General features: G+C 43.3%; 1 protein-coding gene across 5 annotated transcripts in view; it reads left to right on the forward strand.

The window, feature by feature from the left end:
- Nucleotides 1–26,752, forward strand: part of LOC144494823 (sodium-dependent phosphate transporter 2-like) — a 77,014-nt gene that overhangs the window by 19,801 nt on the left and 30,461 nt on the right. For 3 of the 5 annotated variants that reach the window (XM_078214212.1, XM_078214215.1, XM_078214216.1), the window contains exon 2: nt 22,349–22,932. In XM_078214212.1, coding sequence (XP_078070338.1) covers nt 22,644–22,932 — 289 coding nt within the window. In that variant the 5' untranslated portion in view covers nt 22,349–22,643. Of the gene's footprint in view, nt 1–16,942; nt 17,147–22,348; nt 22,933–26,752 lie in introns of those variants that run through there. The other 2 variants (XM_078214213.1, XM_078214214.1) reach the window with 2 other exon arrangements.

Raw genomic sequence — 26,752 nt, forward strand, 5'->3', positions numbered from 1 at the left:
ATAATCCTGGAGTGCTACCCTGAAAGGTGCCATCTTTTGGCTCATCAGGTAGATGTCCAAAATCTCGTGGCACTATTTGGAATTGCAAGGGCGCGAGTTCTCCCCGCCCCTCAACTAACATCACAAAAGTGGATTACCTCAATGCTGCTACTTAACTGTGCAAGTTTATTACTGTAATGCAAAAGTGATTATGTTTTAAAAATGGCTTCTTGAAGCTTTAGTGTATCCTGAGGTTGTGAAAATTTTAATGCACTATTGTTGACTTTTTGCTCCGGTTCACCAACTGGACAAGACTCTGCCTTTTCTTTCCTTCACCCCTGAACCTGAACTCTTCTGTGGAATTGCCTTGAACATGACATTTATATAAGTTGTGAAATCTGCCAACTTATGATCTAATCAGTGCCCAGCCAGTTTAACATGTAACTTGATCCAGGAACAGAAACTATAATTGTCTTCCTAAATTATAGCACAAGTGATTTGTTTCCCTTAGCAATAAGTATTCCGCTTTGGATACGGTTGAGGGGGACGACATACCAGTGGTGAGCCGCAGTGAGAGGATCTCTGGCACTGAGTCCGTCCCTGTGGCTCAGGAGGGTAAGGAGGAGAGCGGGAGGGCAATAGTTATTGGGGACTCGTTAGTTAGAGGGATAGATAGGAGGTTCTGTGGCAGCAAAAGAGACTCGAGGATGGTTTGTTGCCTACCGGATGCCAGGGTCCGTGACGTCTCGGACCGTGTTTTCCGGATTCTTAAGGGGGAGGGGAAACAGTCACAAGTCGTGGTACACATTGGTACCAACGACATAGGTAGGAGAAGGGATGGGGATTTAAAACAGGAATTTCGGGAGCTGGGCTGGAAGCTGAGAGCAAAGACAAAACATGTGGTCATCTCTGGTACGCTACCGGTGCCACGTGATAGCGAGTTGAGGAACAGGGAGAGAGTGCACTTAAACATGTGGTTGCAGGGATGGTGCAGGAGGGAGGGTTTCAGATACGTGGATAATTGGAACACGTTCTGGGGAAGGTGGGACCTCTACAAACAGGACGGGGTGCACCTGAACCAGAGGGGCACCAATATCCTGGGAGGGAAATTTGCTACGGCTCTTCAGGGGGATTTAAACTAATTTGTCAGGGGAGTGGGAAAAGGAGTTGTAGTCCGGAAGTCAGTGTTGAGGGTGGTGAGGTATTGGGGAAGGTATCAAGGTCAAGGGTGGGTACCGGTAGACAGGAAGGTGGGTTGAAGTGTGTCTACTTCAATGCAAGGAGCATCCGGAACAAGGTGGATGAACTTGGGGCGTGGATTGCTACTTGGGACTACGATGTTGTGGCCATTACGGAGACGTGGGTAGAACAAGGACAGGAATGGTTGTTGGACGTTCCGGGGTATAGATGTTTCAGTAAGTGTAGGGAAGCTGGTAAAAGAGGTGGAGGAGTAGCATTGTTAATCAAGGATAGTTTAACGGCTGCGGAAAAGCACTTTGAGGGGGATATGCACACTGAGGTAATATGGGCTGCAGTTAGAAACAGGAAAGGAGCGGTCACGTTGTTAGGAGTTTACTATAGGCCCCCAAATAGTAATAGAGATGTGGAGGAAGAAATTGCTAAGCAGATTATGGATACGTGTGGGGGTCACAGGGTAGTTGTCATGGGGGACTTTAACTTTCCAAATATTGATTGGAACCTTTGTAGGTCGAATAGTTTGGATGGGGCACTTTTTGTGCAGTGTGTGCAGGAGGGTTTCCTGACACAATATGTGGATAGGCCGACAAGGGGTGAGGCCACATTGGATTTGGTACTGGGAAATGAACCGGGCCAAGTGTTAGATTTGGTTGTGGGAGAGAACTTTGGAGATAGTGACCACAATTCGGTGTCTTTTGTTATTGCAATGGAGAGGGATAGGGCCGGACGGCAGGGCAAGACTTACAATTGGGGGAGAGGTAATTATGATGCGATTAGGCAAGAATTAGGGGGCATAAGATGGGAACAGAAACTGTCAGGGAAAGGCACTGATGAAAAGTGGAACTTTTTCAAGGAACAAATACTGGGTGTCCTTGATAGGTATGTCCCTGTCAGGCAGGGAGGAAATGGCCGAGTGAGGGAACCGTGGTTCACAAAAGAGGTGGAATGTCTTGTGAAAAGGAAGAGGGAAGCTTATGTAGGGATGAGGAAACAAGGTTCAGATGGCTCGATTGAGGGTTACAAGTTAGCGAGGAATGAGCTGAAAAAGGGGCTGAGGAGAGCTAGGAGGGGACATGAGAAGTCCTTGGCGGGTCGGATCAAGGAAAACCCCAAGGCTTTTTACTCTTATGTGAGGAATAAAAGAATGACCAGGGTGAGGTTAGGGCCGGTCAAGGACAGTGGTGGGAACTTGTGTATGGAATCAGTAGAGATAGGCGAGGTGATGAATGAATACTTTTCTTCAGTGTTCACCAAGGAGAGGGGCCATGTTTTTCAGGAAGAGAAGGTGTTACAGGCTAATAGGCTGGAGGAAATAGATGTTCGGAGGGAGGATGTATTGGCAGTTTTGAATAAACTGAAGGTCGATAAGTCCCCTGGGCCTGATGAAATGTATCCTAGGATTCTTTGGGAGGCGAGGGATGAGATTGCAGAGCCTTTGGCTTTGATCTTTGGGTCCTCGCTGTCCACGGGGATGGTGCCGGAGGACTGGAGAGTGGCAAATGTTGTTCCTCTGTTTAAGGGAATAGAAATGACCCTGGTAATTATAGACCGGTTAGTCTGACTTCGGTGGTTGGTAAATTGATGGAAAAGGTCCTTAGGGATGGGATTTACGACCATTTAGAAAGATGCGGATTAATCCGGGATAGTCAGCACGGATTTGTGAAGGGCAAATCGTGCCTCACAAATTTGATAGAATTTTTTGAGGAGGTAACTAGGTGTGTTGATGAAGGTAGGGCGGTTGATGTCATATACATGGATTTTAGTAAGGCGTTTGATAAGGTCCCCCATGGTCGGCTTATGATGAAAGTAAGGAGGTGTGGGATAGAGGGAAAGTTGGCCGATTGGATAGGTAACTGGCTATCTGATCGAAGACAGAGGGTGGTGGTGGATGGAAAATTTTCGGACTGGAGGCAGGTTGCTAGCGGAGTGCCGCAGGGATCGGTGCTTGGTCCTCTGCTCTTTGTGATTTTTATTAATGACTTAGAGGAGGGGGCTGAAGGGTGGATCAGTAAATTTGCTGATGACACCAAGATTGGTGGAGTAGTGGATGAGGTGGAGGGCTGTTGTAGGCTGCAAAGAGACATAGATAGGATGCAAAGCTGGGCTGAAAAATGGCAAATGGAGTTTAACCCTGATAAATGTGAGGTGATTCATTTTGGTAGGACAAATTTAAATGTGGATTACAGGGTCAAAGGTAGGGTTCTGAAGACTGTGGAGGAACAGAAAGATCTTGGGGTCCATATCCACAGATCTCTAAAGGTTGCCACTCAAGTGGATAGAGCTGTGAAGAAGGCATATAGTGTGTTAGCTTTTATTAACAGGGGGTTGGAGTTTAAGAGCCGTGGGGTTATGCTGCAACTGTACAGGACCTTGGTGAGACCGCATTTGGAATATTGCATGCAGTTCTGGTCACCTCACTATAAGAAGGATGTGGAAGCGCTGGAGAGAGTGCAGAGGAGATTTACCAGGATGCTGCCTGGTTTGGAGTGTCGGTCTTATGAGGAAAGATTGAGGGAGCTGGGGCTGTTCTCTCTGGAGCGGAGGAGATTGAGGGGAGACTTAATAGAGGTTTATAAAATGATGAAGGGGATAGATCGAGTGAACGTTCAAAGACCATTTCCTCGGGTGGATGGAGCTATTACAAGGGGGCATAACTATAGGGTTCATGGTGGGAGATATAGGAAGGATATCAGAGGTAGGTTCTTCACGCAGAGAGTGGTTGGGGTGTGGAATGGACTGCCTGCAGTGATAGTGGAGTCAGACACTTTAGGAACATTTAAGTGGTTATTGGATAGGCACATGGAGCACACCAGGATGGTAGGGAGTGGGATAGCTTGATCTTGGTTTCAGATGAAGGTCGGCACAACATCGTGGGCCGAAGGGCCTGTTCTGTGCTGTACTGTTCTATGTTCTATGTTCTATTATCCTAATTAAAGATTGGCATTCATAGAATGTCCTCCTCTGCTTCAGTCCATCGAGCTTGTGCCAGCTGTCTTCAAAAGCAGTTTAGCTAGCTCCTTTCTCATATCCTATTCTTGTAGCCCCACATTTATTTTTTACCTTTGTTGCTTCTCCAATTTCCTTTTCGAAGACCTTGATTGCCTGATAAGCAGGCGTGGGCAGATTCCATATATTCCAAATCCCAATACTAATCCTCTTAAATGTGTGACCTCTGGTTCTCAACCCATCTGCCAATGGGAAGAGTTTCTATCCACTTTCTCTACGAAATCCTCATGGTTTGGAACACCTATAAAATGTCCTGTCAACTTCCTCTTGAAATGAATGCTCCTAGCTTCTCCAGTATATCCATGTCAGGGGTGGCCAGCCCGTGAGCCATGCGCAGCTTTAAAGTGCAGTTCCCCACTTTCACAGAAAATTAACTGGATCATTCTGAAGAATAGGGCAGGGTCCTGGCTGTGGGTGTGGAGCTGCCATATCCATTGGTCTCGCTCCAATTTTGTGATTTGGCAATGCAGAGGCTATACCCTCAGTAGCTACTGCTCCCACTTGCAGCCTGCAGAGCACCATCTTGCACTGGCTCGCCAGTCTGGAGCTGCCTTGGCTGCAGGAGTCAATGCTGCCAGACTGGGGTGAGAACGGGAGGGGATGAGGTGGTGGAGGCTGAGAACCTAGGCCTGACAGCATTTTGAGCTCTCCCAACATCTGGGAAAGGTGGAGGGAGGGTAGAGTGAGAGGAGGGAATGAGTGTGTGCCTGAACGGTGAGGAAGGGATTGGGGTGGGAGAAGGAGGAGGATGAGAGAAAGGAAATGAGTAAGAAGGGCATGTGTGGGGTGGGAGGGAAGGCATGCAGAATGAATGGGCGGGGAGGGTGTGAGTGGAAAGGGAGGGCATCGAGTGTGTGCAATAGTAATAAAATGTGTGTAAAGGCAACTTGTTTGGTGAAGCGCCTCAGTTATGTCCTCTCTCTCTCTCTCTGTGCATCGGCCTGTTTAATCAGCCCCACCCCCCTCAAACTATTTATATTGCAATGGAAGACTTTTAGCTGCCAGTCTCTTGTACTCTGTTTACCTTTCTTATTTCCTATTTCACTTTTCTTTTGAACATATTGTTTTCAACCTCTATTGTATTATGTAGGTACACTTTTCTGTTTCATCTTGCCCTCTATTACTTCCATCGTCCAACGGTTCTAGCTTTGTTTATCCTACCTGTGACTGTTGTGAGAATATATTCAGACTGCACCTTAACCAGCTCTTTAAAAATAGCCGTATTGTTTCTTTATAGTTTGGGGTGCCAATCTTCGATTTCAATAACCTGTATCCAATTTATTCTCTCTCCACTGAAACTGGCTGCCCGCCAATTAAATATTTTTACTCTAGGTTGCTCCTTGTCCTTTTCCACAATTAACCTAAATCTTAATGATTATCACTATTCCCTAATGTGTGTGTATTGAAGCACCTCGGTCCCCAGATCCAGCAATGCCTCCTTCTGCATTGGGCTGGAAACATACTGATCAAGAAAGTTTGGAGTCCATTCAGAAATTCTTCCCTCACTGTTCTTTTATGCTAATACTGTCCCGGTGCACAATCAGATAATTAGGGTGTTAACACTTTTTTATGTCCAAGAATATTTGATACCCAATCCTGCTTTTTTTTGAGTCTGGTCCCTTATCAGACATTCGGGAAAAGATGGGAATAGGAACTCTGAACCCTCAGGAATTCCAGGATTTTCAGACAGATGGGATTATTTTAACCTTTTTATTTGGGCCATGACTGCGAGTTACTTTTTGAACCCGCTGTGGGATTAACTTTTGAGCTAGAGTACAGTGGATTTCACCTTTTGAAGTACCTTCGCCAAGGTAGGATACAACAACCAAAGATGTAAAGTCTGCTCTTTCCTTATCCACATATTTAAAAGTTTATTTATTAGTCACAAGTAAGGCTTACATTAACGCTGCGATGAAGGTACTGTGAAATTCTCTTGGCCGCCACAGTCTGGCACCTGTTCAGGCCAATGCACCTAACCAGCTTGTTTTTCAGATTGTGGGAGGAAACCCGAACACCGGGAGGAAACCCACGCAGACACGGGGAGAACGTGCAAACTCCACACAGACAGTGACCCAAGACTGGAATCGACATGCATTCATCAGGCATATTTACTTCCACTGGGCATCATGCAGCATTCAGTGCCAGCACTCTATATTTTAATCATCAGGATCCTCTGGAGAGGGACTTGGAATCCTCACCTCTGTCTCATAGGGTGTGCCGCTGAGCTAAAAGTTCACTCCTTTTTATAGATAGTTATTTTAAATTCTGATAACAATGGTTGGGATAGAAGTAGGAACACATGTAAAGGACTGTTCCAAAATAAGTTGTTTCAATGCACCAACGGAATAGCTAGGAAACTCGTGTCCCTCAGCAGCTGTAGGTATCGGATGCAACCATTTCATTTTGCCAACCCCACAGTAGTGCAGTGATTTGAGAAAAGACGTGGGACTAGAAGGGACAAAGTTTAGTAGTGTGTCATTGAATAAGATCAAATCAGGGCAGTTGTAAAATATTATGACTGAATGGCTGACTCGCTCTTGAGATAGATGAATTACTGGTGCAAACAGGGAAATGGATTGGATGTAATGGTAATTAGAGATATGGTTGAATGGCTGTCAAGATTGGGAACTAAATATTCCAAGGTACCTGTTTTGAAAAAGCAAATAAAATGAAAAAGATTGGAGTGGGTAGCCCATATAATAACGGATGGCATTAGAACGGTGGTGAGGAAATAGCAAATAGTTGAATCAGTATGGGTGAAGGTGAGAAATGACAAGGGTCATAAAATGCTGGTGGGTGTTTATCGTGTCTCTTCTCTATATTGTAATTAAAGCAGGATTAATTAGTAATAGAATCCCTACGGTTCAGCCCATAAAGCTTGTACCGACCACAATCCCACCCAGGTCCTAACACCTAACCCCATGAATTTACCCTTCTAGTTCCCTCTGACACTAAGGGGCAATTAAGCATGGCCAATCAAGCTAACACGCACTTCTTTGGACTGTAGGAGGAAACCGGAGCGCCCAGAGGAAACCCACGCAGGCACTGGGAGAATTTGCAGACTCCACACAGTCACCCAAGGCCAGGATTGAAACCGGGTCCCTGGCACAGTGAGGTAGCAGTGCTAACACCGCCAAGGACCCAAGTTTAGTTCTGGCCTTGGGTCCTGTCTGTGTGGAGTCTGCACGGCTCCCCGTGTCTGCATGGATTTCTTGTAAGGCATCCGTTGGGGAAAGAGTGATCATTGTGATAGATGTCTGAACCTAGAGTCTTGAAGTTAAAGCCAATTAAATGGACATGATCAAGATAAATTGGGTTAAAAGATATGGCTGTAAACTAAAGTGTAGTTTTACAAATCTGTCATGATCTAGTTAAGTAGTGGAGCAGGCTTGAGGGGGCATGTGGCTTCTGCATGTTCTACTTTTGCTCCGTTTTTTTTCTTGTGATTAGTCAACCACTCTCAATATCTTGTGTCATTAGACTACCAGGATGGTAGCATGCCAAACAAGATTAACCCCACGGTAGAGAAAGATATAATACTTTGCTGTGCTGGGCTGGACAGTCAAATTATCTCATTTACAAATATAAAAATTTGCGGAACACATTCTTGCGTCCTTTTGTCTCTGACCCTTCCCAGGCTATGACAGTTTTTCTCCCTTTAAAATTTAGACAAAGGTCACGGATTCCTCCAAAAACAGCAGTCAATAACAATGCAGCTGTGATACTAATCGTCTAGCAACCTTTTCATCTATGAACCAACCAATGTAAGACATTCATCTACCTGTGGTGTGGTGAATCAGCCCATGGAAACCAGAATAGTTGGGAGTGTTCTTGGGAATTCTCAACATTCATTCTAGACATAGTCTTGTGGTTTTGGATCAAATTTTCTGATCACCATCTGCTGTTACCCAAGCTGATGAATCTACCCTTCTATGTTGAACATCTCTTGGAAGTTATGAGAGAAGCAGGGACACAATGTACTCGGCACAGGATGGGTGAGGTGTCATGAGGTATAGAGTGGCTCTTGGGCACTAGCTCTAAGCTGGCAGGCCTGAAGAATATAGCTATTGATTGAACCTCGAAGTAACTAATTGATCTTGTCCTCGATCTACCTATTGCAAATTAGTTATCATGGCATAAGTAGAGGTGGCCAGTACAAATTCCTTGTATCGCAGTCAAGAATTGTGATGACTAACCAGGCAATGATGACTCTCAACTCTTGTATTTAAGTGCTGGATTCCTCTGTGGTTGAGTATTGCTAAGTGCTGTTAGCTATAAATGTGGAATGGATGATGCTACTCTTGCCACCTTCTAAGATCCCCAATGCCCTGCCAATATGTTTTAAGTCTGTGATATTAAAAGATTTACACAATACCCTTGATACAACCAAAAACTTCATTTCATGATGACTGTAGTACTAAAGAGCTTTGGCCATCAACATAGCAAATTGTCCAGGTGTGCTATCCATTTAAAGAAATAGAATTAAATTAGTAAGCCAGTTACTGCCATTTTCAGCCTACACCCAATAATCAGTGAAGTGATGAAAGGAGTTATGTAGGAATCAAATACCTATTCCCCTATAATCTGCCCTCTGTTCAACTTTGGATCTGCTATCATTATTTGGCTCTAAATCTCATCATCACCTTGATGGATAAAGAGCATTGGGGATTAGTAACTGCCCTCCCCATCAAGGCAGCATTCAACCAAATACCTCAACTGGTCAAAAGGGAACACTCCTCTCCATATTTAGTGCAAGGGAAGGTAGTTGTCACAGTCACGGGACGTCACTCAGAGAAGCTCCCCTAAGAAGCATCCTTGACCGACCATTTTCAGCTGCTTTGTCAGTGACCTTCGTACCATCTGGAGATTGAATGGAACTGTTTTGCTGCTGATTTCAGTGTCAGCTCCATGATAATGAAGCAACCCATGGGAGTCTATAGTAAGCCTGGATAACTACTGTTTGTGCTGGCAGCTAACATTCATGCCACCAAGTGCAGATTTTCCAGTCCCAGTCATTGGCTTGGCCTGTGCCCGTCAATCCTCTCAAAATGAGATTGAGGGCAGCAGTAACTTCATTGAACTTTAATTCGGATCAATCATATTGATAGTGACTACGAGAGCAGAGAAATGACTGAATACTCTGACAAGTGGCTCATCTCCTGATTCCTCATAAAGGACATTCACAAGTTCCAAGTCTCAAATATGACATTCGCCATGCTCCTGGTGGTCTAACTGCAACAACACTCAGCTTGACACCATCCAGAGCTATATTGTTCTCTTGACTGGCATTCCTGTCAGCATATTCAAATCCACCATTGACACACTAGCTGCTAGATTTACTGGAGCAAATGATCAAGCTTACTCAAATAATACCTCAATCCCCAGTGACGTCTCCCACCAAACAGAATAGGCATGGTGTTTCCATCAGCTCCAGATTTCCCTATAAGCCTTGCACCATTCTGAATTGGGCATTAAAGCATTATTCCTTTTATATTTGCTGGATCGATATCCTGGACTTAAATGTCCAGTGCCTGTTTGGCAGCATCTTCATCATGAGGGCTATACCAGGAAAAGGAGGTGGGACCATTCCTGAACAACAAGTGATTGGGCTTGTCCTTGCTACTGATGTCTGTGGCCAAGAACAAAAGAATATTTGCAATAGCAAGTATGTGAGATTGTACTGCAAGGCAGCAAAGTTGAGAGATCTGGGAAGCTTTGCTCCATAACAGCAGAACAACCAGTGCTATGGGAGCCAGTTGAGGAAGGAAAAGTTGATATCCTGTTTCTGATCACTTCCCTAAGCAGGAATTGACTTTCCTTGGTGCAGGGCAAAAACCACAATGGGTACCACTCCTCATGCAATTCGTGTGTTTGTGCACCCAGAACATGTTGGTGAATGTTCGCTATCCTGGCAACAATTGCAATGTTTTTATTCTGCGTCTGTTCCAGGTTTCCCATCTCCATGTTACAGGCCCATCACTGCAGCCTTTTATCAGCCCTGAAATTTTAAAAAAAGCATTATATAACAATCATTCTGTGCCAACTTTATCTAATATCCCATCCATGATTCCTGCAAGTAGACTTGTGCAGTCCCTTTTAGTGTTTGGCTTGTGGATGCCTTTGCCAGGCTGATGTTGCTTAGAGTGGCTGCAGAAGGGTTGGTGAAAGATTGCTGAGTTTCAGTCTGAGACTGCAGATGGACTTGCAGCATACCCTTGAATAGCTCTGGCCTTGAAGACCCATCATGAGACTGCAACGATGGCAGCAGTCTGGACTGGCTGATGGATAACAGCATGGACTTTGGAGGAGCAGTAGTGATAGAATGCCAGCATCTGTATATCTGTGCACAAACCTGCTGTCCACTCTCAATGAGCCACTGTCGCTGGGACTCCCCTGGGGAAATGCCAGCCATCCTGGTAATGTGCTGGAACACAGATTGCTGGACTGAGGGATCAGCCATGAATGGGTCCAAAAAAGATTTGAGTATATGTCAAAGAACAAGAATCCAACAGAAATCAAAAGAAACGTCTTTACCCAAAGAGTGCAACTTACTAGCACATATTAGGGACTGGCTGAAGCAATCAGAATAGATGTAGTTAGAGAGGGTAGACAAGCATATGAGATAGAAGGGATTAGATTTGGATGATGGAAGGAGACTTGAGTGGAGCACAGAAACTGACATGTTGGCTCAAATAACCTGTTTGTTTTATCCTATGTAAAACTGCAGCTATTATGGCAACAGTCTGAGCTTACAGATAACCAAACAGCTATGACCTCAGTCTGAGCTTAGATTGTAACATTTGGACATTCCATGGCCTCTGTACTACACTGGAAGCTGAGGAATCAGACGCTGCGTCACTTTTGGGTCCGTGAGTGTCCTTGTGCAGTTGGCCACCACTTCCACACTAGAAATGATAGACTCCAAGCTCTTATGTGAAGCCCTGTATAAAGTTGGAGCTGTACTCCTCTCTGTTCCTTGTTGGTGACAAAAGGCATTCTGACAAGCTTACCAATACATCCTAATCTTCCCTGGTCATCTAGCGTTTTCCTGTATGCTGCCTTACTGGACCCTTCATCTGAGTCCCCTAGTGAGTTGGCACAGACACAATATTTGACAGCAGCCTAATTGTGCCAGTAACTCGTCATCGTAGATCCTGTCTCTAAGGTGTGTGCAATGCTAGTGTGAGCAGGTGGCTGCAAATGACTACTGTTCTGAGACCTGCTTCTCTTGGACTTCAACCTCTGGCACCACTAGCTGGTCAGGTCGCAGTTCTTAGTATCTGAAAACATATATGCACAAGGGGAGGGTTGGGATGAGTAAAGGGGAATGGGGAAAAGGCAAGAGATGCATGGGTGAACCATCTGCAGCATCAATGTCATACCCAGACTGCAAGGGAAGGATGAAGTGAGTTTAAGAAGATGCATCGACCCAAGAACCCATCATCCTGGATGTTTCGGTGACTCTGCTGCTGTGGCCTCAATGACATCAGTTCCAATTGTCCAACTTCATTGGGGTCAGCGCATATAGCAGAGCCTGCCTGTGGTTGGTTTGCTGCTGCTCCTGTTCACTGGGCATACTAAAGAGAGGGAAGTGTCAGTGAGTATGATGTAATGTGTTTGGATGATATGGCAACTGATATTCTGTGGAAATGGGGGTGTGAGGCTTGCACAATGAAGAATACCAGTGAGGTGGAGCATATGAATGTTAATCATTGGCCCTTATTGCTGGAAATTGCAGAGCGAGTGATAAACAAAGAACAGGAACAGGCCCTTCGGCCCTCCAAGCCCGCGCCGCTCCCTGGTCCAAACTAGACCATTCTTTTGTATCCCTCCATTCCCACTCCATTCATATGGCTGTCTAGATAAGTCTTAAACGTTCCCAGTGTGTCCGCCTCCACCACCTTGCCTGGCAGCGCATTCCAGGCCCCCACCACCCTCTGTAAAATATGTCCGTCTGATATCTGTGTTACACCTCCCCCACCCCCCCCCCGCCCCCTTCACCTTGAACCTATGACCCCTCGTGAACGTCACCACCGACCTGGGGAAAAGCTTCCCACCGTTCACCCTATCTATGCCTTCCATAATTTTATACACCTCTATTAAGTCTCCCCTCATCCTCCGTCTTTCCAGGGAGAACAACCCCAGTTTACCCAATCTCTCCTCATAACTAAGCCCCTCCATACCAGGTAACCTCCTGGTAAACCTCCTCTGTACTCTCTCCAAAGCCTCCACGTCCTTCTGGTAGTGTGGCGACCAGAACTGGGCGCAGTATTCCAGATGCGGCCGAACCAACGTTCTATACATCTGCAACATCAGACCCCAACTTTTATACTCTATGCCTCGTCCTATAAAGGCAAGCATGCCATATGCCTTCTTCACCACCTTCTCCACCTGTGACGTCACTTTCAAGGATCTGTGGACTTGCACACCCAGGTCCCTCTGCGTATTTACACCCTTTACGGTTCTGCCATTTATCGTATAGCTCCTCCCTACATTATTTCTACCAAAATGCATCACTTCGCATTTATCAGGATTGAACTCCATCTGCCATTTCTTTGCCCAAATTTCCAGCCTATCTATATCCTTCTGTAGCTTCTGACAATGCTCCTCACTATCTGCAAGTCCTGCCAATTTTGTGTCGTCCGCAAACTTACTGATCACCCCAGTTACACCTTCTTCCAGATCATTTATATAAATCACAGCAGTATGAGGTTGGTGGCGTGGCAGGTAGGAATTGACATTCAAGATGCATTACTAAGTGTAACGTGTGAGATCATTGCAATTCTTCTGAACTGTACCCAGGTCCTCCACCAGATTCCTAGCATTTACCCCAATGGCTATCTGTATTAGGACCCATGGGAGGTAGACAGAGCTCATTACCAATAGAATGGTAAAAGTATATCAATTTATTCCACACCAAAGATGTGCGGGCTAGGTTGATTGGCCATGCTAAAATTGCCCCTTAGTGTCCTGAGATGTGTAGGTTAGAGGGGTTAGTGGGTAAATATGTAGGGATATGGGGGTAGGGCCTGGGTGGGATTGTGGTCGGTGCAGACTCGATGGGCCGAATGACCTCTGTGCTGTAGGGTTTCTATGATTCTATAAATTATGAAATGCATGAACTGCACGAAGGAGTATTTTAACATGCAGCACACACCACTTGACCTGTCCCAGAAAACCTCTTGCCACTGCCCCTTTGTAAGCATGGAGTAGATTTCAGTCAGCAAACTGGTTCGCAGGATTACTTTTTGGGATGCTTGATGTTATGTGGTTTACTCTTAGCTTTTAATTTTTTAAGCTACAGGTTCATGCTCTGCTTTTTAAAAAAATTAATTTAGTCTTGATGAATAAACACTGGTGTTTCACTTTGGAGTAATTCTGCCTGAGACTTTTAGGAATGACAATTAATAAGTAAAAACTCTTTCTCCCTCCATTCCTATTTCTTAGAATTTATATTACACCTTTCATTTGTAAGTACTTTATTGGCTATAGAATTCTTTTGAAGTGCATGGGGGATGTAGCAAAGGTTCACAAACAGCAATGAGAGAAATTCCCAATCTAGCTGATTTTGAAGGAGGAATGTTCCCGAAGATAATGGAGAAACTCCCTACTTGCTGGTGGTTACCCTGGGATTTTTTTAACCCATTCTGAATGGACAAAGGGATGAAAATTAAATTTCATCCGAAAAGATAGCAACTCTAACAATGTAAGTCAGGCTGCAATCTTCTAACTCAGACAAATAAAATAGGAGAGGGGTAGGCCATTTTGTACCAGGAGCCTGTTTTACCATTTGATTCATGCTAACCTTTACTTCCGATACACCTTCCCGTAGAATCCCTACAGTCCAGAAGGAGGCCATTCAGCCCATCAAGTCTGAACTGACTCTTCGACAGAGCAACCCACTCAGGCCCTATTCTGTAACCCCGGATATATTTTCCCTTCTAACCTCCCTAACCTATAAATTTTGGGACACCAAGGATGGCCAATCCACGTAACCTGCACACCTGAAACCGGAAGCACCTGGAGGAAACCCATGCAGACACGGAGAACGTGCAAACTCCAAACAGTCACCCAAGGTTGGAATTGAACCCAGGTCCTTGGTGCTATGAGGTAGCAGTGCTAACCACTGGGCCACCGTGCCGCCCCATGGACTTGCAATAATACTATGGGATCTTTTGCATCCATCTGAGAGATGTCTAAAGGGATGGCACAGTGGTTAGCACTGGTGCTTCTCAGCACCAGGAGCCTGGGTTCAATTCCAGCCTTGGGTAACTCTGTGTGGAGTTTGCACATTCTCCCCGGGTGCTCCGGTTTCCTCCCACGATCCAAAGATCTCCGGGTTAGGTGGTTTGGCCATGGTAAATTACCCCTTGGTGTCTCGGAAATTAGCAGGATAAATATGTGGGGTTACAGGGATAGGGCCTGGCTGGGATTATTGTCAGTACAGGCTTGATGGTCCAAAGGGCCTCTTTCTGCACTGTAGGGATCCTGATTCTATGTGTAGGTTGTGTATTGAGCAAAATGACCAGAAAACATGGTTTTGGTCAGGTCAGCAGACAGAACTCCCGAGCTCTCTTTGAATAGTGCCACAAAATCTTCTCCAACCACCTGACAGGAGATGGAGCTGCAGATTAGGTGGATTGGCCATGCTAAATTGCCTGTTAGTGTCCCATGATGTCTAGGTTACGTGGATTAGCCTCGGTAAACGTTTAGGTGAGGGAGGGTGGTGGTGGATACTCTAGAGTTGGTGTAGATTCCACGGGCTGAATGGACTCCTGTACTATGGGGAATGTTTGAAGTTTATTTTCCTCCTGTCCTCTTGTAGGGGATCATAAATGTTCTAAGATGCGGTCAGTCACTCAGCCAATTGTGCTGGTACCTGTTCTTTGAAAGAGCTTTCTAATTATCCCTACTTCCCCTGGTCTAACCTCACAGCTCTCCAGATTTTCTTGTTTCAACTAGATATCCAATTCCTTATTAAAAGTTACTACTGAAACTGATTGCACCATCTTTTTGAGCAGTGCATTCCAGATCATTGTAGCATGTTGTTTTTCCTTTTTAAAAAAAACTCCTAACCTTTCCTTTTTTGTTAATCAATTGCCTTCATTAATCCTCCTGCTTTATATGACTGCGTGTATTAAACAGTAAGTTATATAATATACAATTAAAAATGTGTATTTCACTTCAAATGTAGTAGAGAAAAAAATAAATGCTATATTTGTCTATTGGTTTATATAGAAATTTGAACCATACCACTTGCTGAAATTGCAAAGGGAAAAGCTATTAATTCAGAACAGTTTGTTCACTGTCAGACTCCTATTTATTGACTATAGCTCAGCTTTTGACATCATTATTCCTATGAAACTCATCTCCAAATTCTGTGGCCTGGGCCTTGGCTCCTCGCTCTGTGACTGGATCTTAGACTTCCTAGCCCACAGACCGCAGTCAGTAAGAATAGGCAACAACACCACCTCCAGGATCATCCTCAATGATCCTCAACCCGTTCCCCATAAGGCTGTGTCCTCAGTCCCTACTATACTCTTTATGCACACCCATGACTGTGTGGCCAACTTCTTCTGTTGGGAAAAAGATACAAAAGTCTGAGGTCACGTACCGACCGACTCGAGAATAGCTTCTTCCCTGCTGCCATCAGACTTCTGAATGGACCTACCTCGTATTAAGTTGATCTTTCTCTACACCCTAGCAATGACTGTAACACATTCCTTTCCTTCTCTATGAATGATATGCTTTGTCTGTACAGCGTGCAAGAAACAATACTTTTCACTGTATGCTAATACATGTGACAAATCAAATCATTTCTTGTTTAAACTTCTGGCTGATGACCCAAGGACATCAGACTTGAGGTGTTAGGACCTGGCTGCAGAGCAAATTCCGGCAGTGCTAAGGTATGAAGTGAAAAGCCACAGCACTTGAGGGTAAATAATTGTATAAGATTTTTCTGGAGTAGTGAATGTGTAACAGCTGTTGCAGGTCATTGCACAGCCATTCCAGCAGATTCTTCGGGTCTTTTTTAACTGCCAAAGGTACCAGAATTAATGTTCCCAAAGCTTTCTCTGTTACCATTTTGTTCGCGGGGGTGGGGGGTGCGCCTTCCGAGCTGTTTACAGGAATAAGCTAGCCTTCAATGTAATGTTCCAGATATGAACACACCAGTCCCCCCAGCCCAATTTTTGTGCTTTTTTTTTCTATATGGCTATTTCTCTGTTCAGCCTGTCCTCCGGTGTGTATCTCTCCCCTCCTCTGCTCACTCTCTCTCTCTGTTTTTCTGCTCTCACCCCCCACCCCCACCCCCACCCAAACCCCCGACCCGCAACATTTTTGTGTAGCGTGCTTGTAGGGACGGGATCTATACCTGAGATGGAATAGATAAGTGGGATGCCGATAGTTGCTGCCTGGACCCTATATTTACAAGTTTTACAATGGCATTGCTGGAGCCCCCAGAAATCATTCTAATTTGGGTAAATGGGTTGTTTGAAATCTGAAGGGGGTGAAAATGGTTTTATTTTCCGGATTTAAAAGTTGCAAAATCTTGGGTATACAAGAGATGACTCACTTGCTCCTTGTGTATAATCCGCAAATTTGGACCAGTGCCCTACCTGGCCGAGTGGTATTTGCATGTGCAACCCATGCGTGTTGGGGAACTGCCAAGGACCTCCCACTATCTCTCTGTCTCTCTCTCCCATTTTACTGTCATGTGCCCCGGCACCAGGTGACACTCCCCAATCTTCAGATTATAAAAAGTGCAGAGCTGTACTTTTGGTCTTTAACCAGCAGCAGTGCCGAGAGGTACAGGAATCCTCTGCCTGTGTGTGAGTGAGTGTAGTGAGTGCGGTGAACTCTGAGCGGCTGTAACTTTGAGCTGGACCCAGCAGACTGCGTGAGCCCCGAGAGCGAGAAGGTAAGGAGAGTTACACCGGATTAGTCTCAGACTCCTTCCCTGGAGGTATGTTTACTTCTCCCAGTGCAAAACTTTTAAATAAATATAAAAGCTCAACTCGTTTTGAAATACGATCTTTTAAAGTTTTCTCCATCGAGGTGTTTTGTTTCTTGTCAACTCACTGATATTTTTCAATCGATTGCAGTTTGGGTTGTTTAGAAATTCAGCGGTGAACTCGAATTTAAATTGCATTTTAATTGCATTTTAATTGAATTTTAATTGCATTTTAAATTGTTTTTTGCGGGGTGTTGTAAATCACCGTTTTACTGCTTTGGGGATTCGAAACGAACATGCAGCATGTTTTGAACAGGAGAGAACGGGCTTGGTGTGGAAATTCACAGCTCAGCCTGGCCCCCAGTTCAGGGCACTGGACTGACTCGTGTTAACACTAATGGAGGGACATCCCGAGGGAAGGCGGAGAAGGGATCTGCTTGTGCATGGACCCAGTGACTGCCCGGGTGCTCCATCTATTTAGGGATTAAAGACTGCCGGTATGAACTGTAATGGTTCACAATTTATAGACTCGTTTGTGCAGCTCAGTGCAAGGAGTCGTTTCTTTTGCACACAAGTGCTTGGATGTGACAAGATCAAATGCAAAAGAATATGGGAGGAAGTCACAAATTCATCAGAAGTTTTTCAGCACACTCCAGCTTGTTTATCTCAAACTGGATGTTGGATAAATCTGAAAGTAGCTGGTGTTTGGCTCTAAGTGTGCTATGTTGGTTTTAATGTGATTTATGAATTCTTGGCTCCTGGGCAGTTCGACCGAATTCCTTCAATCTGATCGCACTTAAACATGCAGTAAAACACCAAAAAGAAATAGACCTGTAGAAAACTGTTATTGAATCATAACACCACATGCTCCCCTTGAATGAAACCAGTCCAGCAGTTGTATGTAGCCTGTTATAGTTTAAGCCAGAGCTTGTGTCGTGTGGTGGCACCCATGTATTAACCCACCTCCTGGCATAGGGTGCTGAATAAATGATCAAAGTATGACGGTGGAATTTATGTGGTTTGGGCTATGGAATTAATACCCTTCTGTTAGTATTAAGCCTGTACCATTCCTGCAAAAAGAACAAACATCCAGAATTCACAAATGTTGTTTTCTGTATCTGTAATCTTTCTCTGCCTTGTACTCTAAGCTGGAGCAAGTGTCTGATACATCTGCCTTTGCTTTTATCTCCATTTAAGAAAACCCCTGGTTATAAGTTTTATTTACCTTGTATGATTACTATTGTTTGAGGATATGTGAAACATCAAGTGTGTGCAGACCATTATTGTGTTTTTAACTGTGGCTCATTGGTAACACTTGTGCTTCTGAGCCAGGAGTTTTTTTTTAAAGAGGATGTTGGTGTCACTTGGTTAACCAGCATTTGTTGGGTATTTGGATATTGTGGCAGCTCACCAGCATCTTCCCTTGAGTTTTTGCAATTCATGTGGTGCAGGCACACTCGCTTTCGTATTGAGAAGTTCCAAGATTTTGATCCAGTGACCATGCTGGAATGGTGATTTATTTCCAATTTGGAATGACATGTGACTTGGAACTTGCAGGCAGTGGAGTTAACAAGTGCCTGCTGTCCTTATAGGTTATGGGTTTGGGAAGGAATTAGTGAATTACTGCAGTGCATCCTGTCACACCATGGTGGAGGGAATGAATGTTTCAGGTAGTGGATTGGGTGCCCGTCAAGTCTCCAGAGACTTCAACATATTCATGCTGATACTGTCAAGATAGTAATGAAGGAGTGCTGCTTCATCTTTCAGACAAGTTCCTAGTCTGCAGCTCAATCTTCCCTCAAGTCAATGTAAAAGATCCCATGGCAATAAATACCATAGGAGAACAGCAGAGTTCTCCCAACTTCCCATTTCAGGCAGTCACTAAAAATTAGATCATCTGAATGCTATCTAATGGCTGTTTGAGGTTTTCCAGTGTGCAATTGACTGCCACATTTCCTTGTGGTATGTTTAGTGACTCCAGTTTAAAGCACTTGATTAGCTGTAAGCACTTGGGATGCCTGAAGTCATGAAAGATGCCATGAAAATTTATCAAGAGTTCTTTTTTTTTGTCAACTGGATTGTGTCAGCGCATGTTAAATAGCTCTTGTGTATTGAGATTAAAACACTCTTAAAACGTTTGACCAATTTGTGCAGGGTAATCCAGGGACCATCTTTCCCTCTTACACTCTAACCCACCTCTGTCCCAAACATTTGAATAGAGCTAGATTACTCATGGAAACGGGTAATTAGACTAGTAGATCAATCTCCTATTGTCATTCCTTCGGAGATGATGTTACCAAATGATCTTGACATCTCTATGTACAGTAACTTTTGTCTTTGTTTTCTTTATAAATGTTCCTATTTTTAATAACTTTTTAAATATATATGTCTCCCTGACTCAATTTGTGTGTGCATACACGCACCTCTCTCTCAGAACTTTGCATCATCCTCATCTGAAGTACTTGGACAATTGTGAATGATCAGTTGAAAGTAGCAAATAATCTGTGACTTGGGGTTCTTAATTTTAAAGCGATTACAAATCACTTTTCCTGAAATTAGTGTTGTTGTTTACAGCGAATGGTGCAGCAGATGTTGATTTTCTAATGCACAACTTCTGAAGCCAATTGTTCAGTCTTATTTTAGTAAAACAATTTGCAATCCCTAGCTCATTTTGCTGACTGGTCTGCTGGATTCTTTTGTTTCAGAGCCTTTGCTGCTTCATTTTTGGTGGCTTTTATTGACATTTGTTTGCTAACCATGGGCTCACGTGAAAGGCGCTGATGAAATGCCCATCAGCTCTATAGTTATGTCCTACATTGTCCACAACTGGGTTTCATAACAATGTATATAGTTCATGCCAGTGCTCCACAGGAGCAAAAATTAGACAGCAAAGCCACTTCAGGACAGACTGGTCAGAGGTATGCTGTAGTATCTTAGAGGGGTGAGACAGGTTGAGAGGCTCAAGGGAAGGAATTGGAGAGCTTTATCTTGAGGCATTGGGACATTTAAATTAGGAAAACTCTGGAGGCTGAAATTGGGAAAACTCTGGAGGCTGGAATTGGAGGAGCACTGAGGGCTGGAGAGAGGGCTTGGATCATGGAAGGACTTGGAAAAATAGGACAAGAATCTTAAAACTGAGACGTTGCTACACTTGCAGCCAAATGTAGGTCAATGAATACAGGGATTTTGGTTTATCAGGACTTGATGCAAGTTAGGATATGGGCAATAGAGCTTTGGATGAGTTCAAGTTTATGGAAGGTGGAAGATGTGTGTTGTCATGTGCCTGGTTGTTTAGATCCGTGTTACAGCGCACATGGGTTCCTTTTATTTCAGAAGTGCCAATTAGATAGGGATTTCTGCTGTTTGCTAGTGCTGTCCCTTCCTTTCCATTATGGTGCTTAAACTTATTCTCTTCAGATGTTGGCAACACAAAACCTATGTCTACAAATGCTTCCTTTTTGCCCTTCCTTGATCTTTTTGCAAGTTGTTTTGAGCAAAGTCTGTAGACTTCTGCTTTGCCATTCAAGGAACAGCAGCTCAGCTCTGCCCTATAGTGTCAGCCAAATGGAGTAATCAGTTTCCTTAGTGGATTCTGGAATAAATTCTTTGTAGTAACTGGTGCACACTGAGACACACAGCAAGACACACCAGCATGGGGGAGCATGCCCTGCTATTCTTTCTCTATCCTGTTGCACAGCAGAAATATGCATGGCATGGAAGTTGCAGGAAGTACCACTTGTGTCTTGTCAAATCCAAAAATGGATTTTTAAAGTTTATTAGTGTTACAAGTAGGCTTATACTAACACTGCAATGAAGTTATTGTGAAAATCCCCTAGTTACCACACACTCCGGCGCCTGTTCAGGTACAATGAGGGAGAGTTTTAATGTGGCCAATGCACCTAACCAAGTGAAATGAATGAGTCAGAATAACAGTGATAGTTTTGCGTTGTGCAAAATATCCAGAACAAATTTAATATCCAAACACAAAGACCGAATACATCTGAGGTTTGGCAGTCTGTTGAAAATATCTGAAGTTGCTTCTGTCTTGGGCACTGATGTGGAAATATGGTTGAATTTTGAACCTCTGTCAAAGGCTGTGAGGTTAAATGACTACTGTTCTCCGCATTCTCATCACCCGTATTCTAAGCTAGGTTAAAAGTGCAGTTTAATTGTTATTCAACTTTAAGTAGAATATTAAAAAGCCTGCTTATTAATTTGGAGCTTTTTTGGAAGTATTTATTCCTGATAAAACTACCACAAAAGTGGTCTACTGAAAGTTAAATATTAGTAGCAAGTGAGAATCAAGTGATAAAATGTTTAGAATTATTAATTTTTAAGCAAATGAATGGAAGAATAGATTGCAGATGTTGCCCTTTTGTGGATCATTTATTTATTAAAGCCTGAATTGCTGAAATCTGCAAATGGTTTTCTGGAATGTTATTTGCTCTTTGTGTGAATGTAGTTTCAATCCAGGTGGTATTCATTGGCTAGATTTCACCGGCAGTTTGTAGAAGTCCTGAATCAGCTGTCATTGCTTACACTCAATCTACTAATTGGACAGAAGTCACAGCTTTACCATAGTTTAGTAGTTTTGAATCTGAACCACTCTAGCCCCTTTTTTTACTCATCGTGATTTACTTTTGGTTTTACTGGGATTGGATTTTTGCAGTGTGTTTTTTATCTTGCTGGTGGTGGGATTTTTGCTTTGTGAAAATGGTTGTTGCATTACATTACAACAGCACCTGGACTTTGAAAAGGCTGAGATATTTTGGGACATTATGAAAGACACAGAGGAAATACAAGCTCGTTCTTTTCTGTTCATTTTTCTTTCTATACGAATTGATTAAATTATATTCAAAGCTTATAATTTTGCTCACTGTGCACAGGTCACGGCTACCAGTTCTCTTGCTAAAATTGCAATATCCAGTTGGGTTATTTAGTAGGAATTGCTATAGCTTTTAATGCTTTGGGACATCTTTCAGGAAACAGAATCACCTAGCCCCATTGGGCTATCCCAAAAGACTAAATAATGGAAGTGGGGATGTGAGATTGGTAGTAGAGATTAAGCTGTTTGCCTAAGCTGTTTTTATTGTGGGCGAGTGTTCACCGCGTAGCTCACTGTTTTAATGCGCAATACGCAAATTTGCTTGTCTTTAGAACCCCAACTGTATAAAAGATTTTGCTGAATCTTTCCTTTTGTTAATGTTTTCACAGGAGGTGACAATCTCTGCCTGCCAAGCTGGACGTTTAACTATGGAATGCATTCACCTTTTGACAGCCTTAAGCTTAAGAAACTGTGTTAACACTACCCAGAGAAGCATTAGTTAGCAGTGAAACATCTCCCAGTATTACAAAGCACTTTCCCAGAAGAAAACTACAGTTTACAGAAGCTCAACCTAGTGTGCGTGTTAGTTTGTGTGTGTATGTATGTATGTGTGAGAGAGAGTCTGTCTGTCAGTGATTCTTCCAGTTCCCTTTTCTGTGCACATACTTGAAAAAAACCAAAAAAATGATGCTGGAGAATTACATGTGGATGGTGATAGTGGGCTTTATAATAGCCTTTATCCTTGCTTTCTCTGTGGGTGCAAATGATGTGGCCAATTCTTTCGGTACTGCAGTGGGCTCGGGTGTCGTGACACTACGCCAGGCCTGCATCCTGGCTTCCATCTTTGAAACAACCGGATCTGTGCTGCTGGGAGCAAAGGTTGGGGAAACTATCCGGAAGGGGATCATTGATGTTAACCTATACAACGGGAGTGAAAGTGTGCTTATGGCTGGTGAAGTCAGTGCGATGGTTGGTAAGTAACCTACTTTTTGAGATTGTAGATTTTTTTTTGTTGGATTTGTTTTGGGAAGTTTGTAAAGACTTTTTATATTTCTTTCTATTAGAATTAACATCAAAATTCATTTGGAAAGTAATTTGAATGAACACTGCAGCGAACCTGACAAGTTTTATTTAGGGATCACTGCTGTCAGCTCGAATGAGAACAGCATAATTTTGTTTCTGCTTTTGTCTGTTCTAATTAATGGGATAAGGACAATGCAGTTCAGTTCCTACAACTTGCTCTCTCTGAGGGGCAATTAACAATTGCAGTGTTACCAACTCGACTCCATGCTTTTCCCATTGCGAAGAAACAAAGTGCTGCAGGTAAAACTGTCAGAAAGATAAAACACTGAAAATGTTTCCTAGCTCCATGAAGCAAATAAGTGCTAACTGCCCAAGGATGTCGGCGTACACTCATTCTCTATTGTTGACCTCTATCTAGCCTTTCTTTAGATGGTATAGTGTGGGATGTGGAAAATTAGGTCCCTCGCCTGCGCTTTGACTGTGTAGGAAAATCGCAGGGAAAGAATCTGCAATTTCCATATATCTGGCACTCATTTAACAAGGTGCTAACCATCTTTAAAAGAGTTAATGGACATTTCATTCTAATCCACATTGTTTCCACCTACAGGAGCAATTTCTAATGTAAGGGATTGATTATTCAGAAGGTTCAACTGCACAATTCACGTCTAGCAGTATTTAAGCCTAACTCTTTTCGGTCTCCAGTTGAAATCATCCAGTGAAAATTGATCTCGGCTTCACCCTTGTTAACTGGACCTTCAGTGCATTGATAGTAAAGTCTGGCACTTATGGTGCTCGACTAGAAACCAAAGATTTGAGTTCAAATTCCACCATGGCAAATTATGAAGTTGAATTCCGATGTGCTGGCTGCCACCACCAGATTAATATTTAACAGTTCACTGAATAGCCTGTCACCCCCTACTTGGTCTGCACTCCATGTGGATTCGCTTCCATGCTGCTGTTAACCCTGAAGTGGCCTGTCGATTGTAAAAAGGTACTCCATGACCTTGCAGCAATTAGAGTTGGGCTAATAAAAGCAAAGGGGTTGCATCCAAAGAACAAAACATTGTTTTGAAGGGAGGGCCATAAAGTAACACTTTGGGATACAGAGTGAATAATTCGAGATCTGACATGGCAGGTGAAGGCGTTGGGAGGAACCGGTGACTTGGGTTTCCAAAACACTCCACCACAGGGACTTTCCTCACACTTTTTATGTCTAGGGCTTATTGATATAGTTAGGTAACTCCCAACTATCAGGTTGCAATAAAAGCTTATGATTTAGAAGATAACGTTAGCATGGAAAGAAGATTGGCTTATTGGCAGAAAACATGATCCATAAATGGCAGGAATTTGCAAACAGCCACCTTCTAGCCATTCTGCCTTTACATTATCTTCTATCCTTTTCTGTAATAATTTCTGCTTTATAAGACTGTTTTGACTTGCAGACACACGTTTTCTTTGTTTTGTCTTGCCAATACAAACCATCACTGTATTCGGTTGTAGCTGTTTAGCTAAATTATGTTTTAATGCTCCTGTTTTCTAAAGTTACCTTTTTTAATGCATTTTTTCATGAAGACATGAGGCTGGAATTTGGTCAGCCCTGTTTTTTTGTGTGCCAGGTAGTGATTTGCAACCAGCCATTCCCATTCAGATTAAGGTGAACAGCATTAGTGTGGGTGAATATAGTAAAGGTTGCAATTCTTGGTCACTCAATTTGAGTGCATTAAGTATTGCTTTTTGTTTTGTTGCCTTGGGTAATGGGTTAGAAACACTTGCAAGTAACTCCATTGTCTGACTAATTATGAAGCATATACTTGAACTGGTTCATTGCTGATGATTATCTGTCCAACCAGTAGACACTTGGTATGCGGAGATGGTTAGTGTTTGAAAACAGCATCAGTGAGCATCAGGTCTCTCATTTGGTCACGCTGACCTGGGTCAATGTTTGACCAAGCTACATTGATTCACTCAAACTATCTCATTCACAGTCTGTTATGTGTTCTTCACTTGGTCATGAACCATGAGGCAGCTGTTTCATGAGAGACTGAAGTTAGTCTGTTGCACGAGTTTACAATTTTACTTCAAATAGCAAGAAGTCCTGTTCCTTTTTATTGAAGCACCATGGCCGTTTAATGTTCTGTTTAATTTCTGTTGCATAATTCGACAAACTGCAAACAAAAAGCATTTTTTTAAACTAAATTTCTTGCTTTTTATGGGTTGCTGATTCAGTCTGTGGATGAGCAGATTAACAAGAGGAAAGAGTTTGATTTTTTAAACATTGGCAGAGGAGGAATTGTCTGATCTTGGACAGCAGTAACACAATTTTGAGATGTGAATTGACATTTTTAGTATGCTTGAATGCTGATAGTCCTGTGCTGGTATCTAAGGAGATATTGCCATTAGGGTTGGTAATTTTGTGAGAGTTCTATGCTGGCTTTTGTATGTTTTTTGCTATGACTATCGATGACGTGCTTTGCCAGACTAACTATTTGAGGCAGCACAGCCAAGCGTGACCATTTCCCCACCTCTGCATTTTCAATGGGAGTTGTTGTGTAAGAATGAAGAGTGGGACTCTCCTCCCTTCTGTACTCTCGTGTGTTCTTTCTCCCACACAGCCAACGTGGCTGAGGTGAACGAACACCAGAAGATCCAGGATCAAATTGGTGCATGTGCTTCTGGCTGTATGAGTAATGGTAGCCCCTTGCTTTAAACAAATCTCTTATAAAAAATTTTTTACCTGCCATTGACTTTCTACTGATGCCCTTTTAAGTGTGGGTGGACCTGGAAAACTCACTGTCCTCCTGTCATCTTACACCATCTTACTTATTGCCTTTTCTCCAGAAGGAGAGAGGGAGCCCCTAGCATTGTCGTACCAACTGATGGAGATCTATCTGAGGGGAGTCCTGCACCAGCTAAACATGCCCTACAGAGAGTTTTCACCAATTCAGTTTTTATTTGAGCTGTTCTGCAGTATTGTTTTTTTCTCTCTGGCCACAAATGTAGTGTTTCATCCTTATGACCCAGGAAACCAAAATATGTCACAATTGGCCATTGACATTTTGGTTATGTTCACAAGCCTGGTACTTGTGAGTATAACCAATCTGTTTTATTCATCTATCACTTTGCCGTAGGCCTTTAATTTCATCTGGAGATGAGATTTTGACAGATGATGTTTCATATTCAATCAGAAACTGCCTGCTCTAGGGGTGGCAAGAGGGAGAGTCTTGGCATTTTAATTCCCAGGCGTTGTTTAAATGCTGTTCGTCCCGAGACCGCCTTCAGAACTGCTGAAGTTCGTGAGACTGTCTATTCCTTGTTTTCAAAATTCTTTGTTAGATTGAAATTTGAAACTTAAAATCTGCCCTGTCAGCACCTGGCAGCTCAAGGGCAAAGTAAAGTAGAGAGTGACCTGCGAGATTTTAACAGTCCAGTTTCCGCTTCAGTTTCAGCCTGTTGAAAGAGGTGTGCGTGTATCCAGATATGTGCCAAGGTCTCTGCTGGCTAGGACAGTTCATGTTCTAAACAGCTCAGCAGCTAAATCATGTAAGCCACCTTTTCTGGAAATAGAAACCCAATTCCTTCGACTGTGTTTATTTTTGTATCTGAGTGTAAACTCTCATTACATAATGGACAAATTGGAAAAAGAAATTGCATTCATATAATGGATATACATGACATCGGGGCATTTATAGCCAATAAAGGACTTTTTGGAAGTGTAGTCACTGTTGCAGTGTAGGAAGCATGGAGCAGATTTTTGCATACCTGTGTCTGAC

Source organism: Mustelus asterias, chromosome 6 (assembly GCF_964213995.1).
Source record: "Mustelus asterias chromosome 6, sMusAst1.hap1.1, whole genome shotgun sequence".
In the NCBI taxonomy this organism is placed as follows: Eukaryota; Metazoa; Chordata; class Chondrichthyes; order Carcharhiniformes; family Triakidae; genus Mustelus; species Mustelus asterias.